At 40.2% G+C, this 6,000-nt stretch overlaps 1 protein-coding gene across 11 annotated transcripts in view; it reads right to left on the bottom strand.

Annotated features, from left to right (window-relative positions):
• Positions 1 to 2,604: 2,604 nt before the first annotated feature.
• Positions 2,605 to 6,000, bottom strand: part of eps8a (epidermal growth factor receptor pathway substrate 8a) — a 29,757-nt gene continuing 26,361 nt past the window's right edge. For 6 of the 11 annotated variants that reach the window (XM_044108995.1, XM_044108994.1, XM_044108996.1 and 3 more), the window contains exon 23: positions 3,420 to 3,704. In XM_044108995.1, coding sequence (XP_043964930.1) covers positions 3,594 to 3,704 — 111 coding nt within the window. In that variant the 3' untranslated portion in view covers positions 3,420 to 3,593. Of the gene's footprint in view, positions 3,705 to 6,000 lie in introns of all 11 variants that reach the window. The other 5 variants (XM_044109005.1, XM_044108999.1, XM_044109004.1 and 2 more) reach the window with 2 other exon arrangements.

The following is a 6,000-nucleotide window of genomic DNA, read 5'->3' as shown; positions in this document are numbered from 1 at the left end:
AGTATAGTATGATGTCGAAAAGATGAAAAATTTAGTCATAGTATAGTATGACGTCGAAAACATGAAAAATTTAGTCATAGTTTAGTATGACGTCGAAAACATGAAAAATTTAGTCATAGGTTAGTATGACGTCGAAAAGATAAAAATTTTAGTCATAGTATAGTATGACGTCGAAAACATGAAAAATTTAGTCATAGTATAGTATGATGTCGAAAAGATGAAAAATTTAGTCATAGTATAGTATGATGTCGAAAACATGAAAAATTTAGTCATAGGTTAGTATGACGTCGAAAAGATGAAAAATTTAGTCATAGTATAGTATGACGTCGAAAACATGAAAAATTCAGTCATAGTATAGTATGATGTCGAAAAGATGAAAAATTTAGTCATAGTATAGTATGATGTCGAAAAGATGAAAAATTTAGTCATAGTATAGTATGACGTCGAAAAGATGAAAAATTTAGTCATAGTATAGTATGACGTCGAAAACATGAAAAATTTAGTCATAGTATAGTATGACGTCGAAAAGATGAAAAATTTAGTCATAGGTTAGTATGACGTCGAAAACATGAAAAATTTAGTCATAGGTTAGTATGACGTCGAAAACATGAAAAATTTAGTCATAGGTTAGTATGACGTCGAAAAGATGAAAAATTTAGTCATAGTATAGTATGACGTCGAAAAGATGAAAAATTTAGTCATAGTATAGTATGACGTCGAAAACATGAAAAATTTAGTCATAGGTTAGTATGACGTCGAAAAGATGAAAAATTTAGTCATAGTATAGTATGACGTCGAAAACATGAAAAATTTAGTCATAGGTTAGTATGACGTCGAAAACATGAAAAATTTAGTCATAGTATAGTATGACGTCGAAAACATTAAAAATTTAGTCATAGGTTAGTATGATGTCGAAAACATGAAAAATTTAGTCATAAATTAGTATGACGTCGAAAAGATGAAAAATTTAGTCATAGTATAGTATGATGTCGAAAACATGAAAAATTTAGTCATAGATTAGTATGACGTCGAAAACATTAAAAATTTAGTCATAGTATAGTATGACGTCGAAAACATGAAAAATTTAGTCATAGGTTAGTATGACGTCGAAAACATGAAAAATTTAGTCATAGTATAGTATGACGTCGAAAAGATGAAAAATTTAGTCAGTATAGTATGACGTTGATAAGATGAAAAATTTAGTCATAAATTAGTATGACGTCGAAAAGATGAAACATTTAGTCATAGTATAGTATGATGTCGAAAACATGAAAAATTTAGTCATAGATTAGTATGACGTCGAAAACATTAAAAATTTAGTCATAGTATAGTATGATGTCGAAAAGATGAAAAATTTAGTCATAGGTTAGTATGACGTCGAAAACATGAAAAATTTAGTCATAGATTAGTATGACGTCGAAAACATTAAAAATTTAGTCATAGTATAGTATGACGTCGAAAACATGAAAAATTTAGTCATAGGTTAGTATGACGTCGAAAACATGAAAAATTTAGTCATAGTATAGTATGACGTCGAAAACATGAAAAATTTAGTCATAGGTTAGTATGACGTCGAAAACATGAAAAATTTAGTCATAGTATAGTATGATGTCGAAAAGATGAAAAATTTAGTCATAGTATAGTATGATGTCGAAAACATGAAAAATTTAGTCATAGGTTAGTATGACGTCGAAAAGATGAAAATTTTAGTCATAGTATAGTATGACGTCGAAAACATGAAAAATTTAGTCATAGTATAGTATGACGTCGAAAAGATGAAAAATTTAGTCATAGTATAGTATGACGTCGAAAACATGAAAAATTTAGTCAGTATAGTATGATGTCGAAAAGATGAAAAATTTACTAATAGTATAGTATGACGTCGAAAACATGAAAAATTCAGTCATAGTATAGTATGATGTCGAAAAGATGAAAAATTTAGTCATAGTATAGTATGACGTCGAAAAGATGAAAAATTTAGTCATAGTTTAGTATGACGTCGAAAACATGAAAAATTTAGTCATAGTATAGTATGATGTCGAAAACATTAAAAATTTAGTCATAGTATAGTATGACGTCGAAAAGATGAAAAATTTAGTCATAGTATAGTATGATGTCGAAAACATTAAAAATTTAGTCATAGTATAGTATGACGTCGAAAAGATGAAAAATTTAGTCATAGTATAGTATGACGTCGAAAACATTAAAAATTTAGTCATAGGTTAGTATGACGTCGAAAAGATGAAAAATTTTGTCGAAATTATGCATTTTATACAGACATCAAACATTTGTTCAAATTTCAATGTAGTGTTGGGAATTAGGTAATATAATGTATTATGATGTCATTCAGAGTAATATATAAGCTTCTTTTTGATGTTATTCTATCACGTCTAATGTAGTTTAACGTTTAAACTATGATCAATGTTTTTTATTGTGTAGCCCTAAAATAATGACATCATATCGTCTCTATTAGTCAAATATTTCTCCTGAAGTAAAGACAACTTTGTTAGAAATTAGAAGAAACCAAGTTTTAATTTTTAAACAGATGAGTTTTGAAAACATTTGTTTGGTTCAGCTGCTGATTAAACCTGCAAGAGTCAGAGATTTATGGAAATTCTTTATTGCAGAATGAGCAGTTAGATGGAAAAAGGCACGATGAAAACTACTAAAGCTGCTTTCTGATTGGCCGCTACACCTGATTGGGTACAAAGATCTCTAGTCATGTTGAAAGCAAAGTAGCTCAAGTTCATCAGTCTCATTACAGCGCTGCAGTGCTACAATTCACACGCCAACTTCTTCTGTTTTCAGCATAAGTTTCCACATAGGTACCACCCGGTTCTGATTCAGCCGGACCCGGTGGGATGTGGGCGGAGCTTGGAGAAGACATCAGTGAAGCTCGGCAGGTCGTCTACATTCATCACAGTCCTACAGCTTTTACCTTGAGCTCAAATATATTCTCACATCTGAAGATCATCAAATCTAGAATAAATCTGTTTACAGCAGTTTGATCTTAAGTTAATCATTAATACATCATCCTTTAGTTTAAAAGTTAACGCCTACAGCCTCAGAACGGCATCAGAAAGTGAACATGTTGGTCTTAAATGAATCAGTTTAACTCAGCAGCTTCAGTTTGTGCTTCTCATGGATTTTTATCCCATTCAGTCACAGAAGAACTAGAACATTCCAGGTTTTAAACATATGAACTAAATTTTATGATCTGGAGAAATAAATCCAGCTTCACATTCATAAATGGAATGATTTTGCTTTAAGTACGAATCAGAGCAGTATTTGTTCCTGAATGTTTTTCTGCCTTCCAGGAATTGGGAATAAAACCCGAGAGGCACAGAGAGGCGCCAGCAGGCGGTCCGACATTAATACTGAGAGGCTTCGCTTTGGAAAAATCAGCTACAAGTAGCAAAACGTCCCTGTGAAGTTCAGGCAAACATGGCAGAAGGTTCTGTGATTTCTGGATGTCCATCTGTTGCTATGGCGACGAGCTGAGCAGTTCCTGCCTGCGGCGCATGATCTCCACGAACTCGGCCCGGTCGGCCGCCACCTGTGGGCGGAGAGCAGGAGAAACAGACGGCGGACGCTCAGTGGGTGCTGCCTTCGTCGAAAGACTCCACCCCCGAGTCGACGGTGCTAGCTGCTAGCTTCTCCTGCCGCCTCCTCATGATCTCCTGCAGCTCAGAGCCTGAACTCTTCTGAGGGAGACAGAGACGGAGAGGACAGTGCTGAGGTCACGGAACGGCGTCAGGAAGTGAACATGTTGGTCGATCTACGTTCATTAACTCGACTCATCAGGAGACTCTCAAAGGGACACTTTGCTATGAAACCATCTCTGCTGCTGCTAACAGGAAGTTGACTGAGCCGCTTCCTGCTGCGTTGCCCATTAGCCCCCAGTAAAGATGTAGAAACGGAGGACGGATTCCCACCGGTCCAGTTTTAGGTTCTGTCAGCAGCAGCAGCACCGGCTAGCGCTAAAGTAACAGGTTACTGCTCAGGTCTGATGACTACTACAGAATCAGTCTGACCTTTGACCCCTGGGCCTGCCACCAAGCAGACTGACGAGCCTCCGGTTCATGAACCTTCAGGGTCAGAACAGGCTCCAGCTACTGGGTCCGACTGCAGGTGAGATGTTCTGGTTCTGGACCAGATGAAGCAGAATCAGAACCACCTGGTCAGACCACAGATTATTTTCCCAGAAGTCTTAATGATCAGGATGTTGGGATGTTTCTGGTAAATGTGAGACGGGTCTTTGGGTTCTTTTGGTCAGCAGTGGTTCTGGTCCTGGAGTGTCTCTCTCTGACTGTTGAATCATGACCTCTGACCTTAGCTCAGGCCTGCAGAGCTCCTTCTGGACTTCCTGGATGAGTTGATGATGAGCTCTTGGTAAACATTTAGGTGAGACGACCTGAGAAAGTATTTACACCCTTGAGGTTCTTTAGAGAGCGTTTGGGTCAAAATGTTCTAACCCAGTAAAAGGTTCTGGTTGGCTAACCAGCTAGCTTCATCTGGTTTAACTGGTTCTGGTCCACTTTGAGAGTCTCCCACAGACCTGCTGGCCTCTGAGCCAAAACTCTAATGAGGGTCAGAATCGCCTGGCAGCAGAAGGTTTCCCAGTTTACTCCTCTGTCGGCGCCGGCCGGGCTCTGTCCAGCGGCGCCGACCCGGTTGGGGAACCGCCAGCAGCCAGGGTCAGTCGCAGGACAATGCATGCTGGGTAACAGCTGGGAGCACAAACATCTGCAGCGGATAAAACCCAAACAGAGAGAGAGAGAGAGGAGAGAGAGAGAGAGAGAGAGAGAGAGAGAGAGAGAGAGAGAGAGAGAGAGGAGAGAGAGAGAGAGAGAGAGAGAGAGAGAGAGAGAGAGAGAGAGAGAGAGAGAGAGGAGAGAGAGAGAGAGAGAGAGAGGAGAGAGAGAGAGAGAGAGAGAGAGAGAGAGAGAGAGAGAGAGAGAGAGAGAGAGAGAGAGAGAGAGGAGAGAGAGAGAGAGAGAGAGAGGAGAGAGAGAGAGAGAGAGAGAGAGAAGCCTCAGACCTGATCTAGAGCTGCTTTCTGCAGGGAGAGGGGTCACTGTGTGGCGGGGTCACTATGTGGCGGGGTCACTGTGTGGCGGGGTCACTATGTGGCGGGGTCACTATGTGGCGGGGTCACTATGTGGCGGGGTCACTGCGTGGCGGGGTCACTATGTGGCGGGGTCACTGTGTGGCGGGGTCACTATGTGGCGGGGTCACTGTGTGGCGGGGTCACTATGTGGCGGGGTCACTGTGTGGCGGGGTCACTATGTGGCGGGGTCACTGTGTGGCGGGGTCACTATGTGGCGGGGTCACTATGTGGCGGGGTCACTGTGTGGCGGGGTCACTGTGTGGCGGGGTCACTATGTGGCGGGGTCACTATGTGGCGGGGTCACTATGTGGCGGGGTCACTATGTGGCGGGGTCACTACGTGGCGGGGCTAACCTGGCAGAGGTCAGGGAGGTCATGCGCTGCAGTTACACTCTACACTAGTTCTGCTGGCCAGGTCCGGCTAAACCCTGAGACTGTCCATGTGGGGGCGCCGTCAGATGTAGGTCAATAATCTGAAGGTAAAAAGGTCAGGAGGTCACATCAAAACCTGACAGATCCAACGCTGCGTCTAATTGTGATGTTTTTACCCGATTGATGCAACTTACAAAAAATAAATAAAATCCAACCACCCAGCTACGACGGCCATCTTTACTGCTGCAAACGGCCTGATCAGAATCATGAAGCGACATCGGCTCTGATGGTTTGGGTTTTTTATTACTTTGGTTTTATTTCATTGTCTAATTCAGATAGTTTTTGTTAGTCTTTACTGTGTTTGCTGGTGTTTATTAAATATTCTTTAGTATTTATTAGTTATGTTTTAGTTTTTCATAGGTTCAGAATTCAGAAAGGTCAAATTATTGTGATTATGGTTACATCAATTGGGTTAAGAATGTAAAAAAAATGCGTTCAGTTGTTGAACGGCCGTCGCCA

This window comes from Gambusia affinis, linkage group LG23 (assembly GCF_019740435.1).
Source record: "Gambusia affinis linkage group LG23, SWU_Gaff_1.0, whole genome shotgun sequence".
NCBI lineage: Eukaryota > Metazoa > Chordata > Actinopteri > Cyprinodontiformes > Poeciliidae > Gambusia > Gambusia affinis.
The sequence above is the reverse complement of the archived record's forward strand: the minus strand, read 5'-3'. Positions and strand labels throughout refer to the sequence as shown.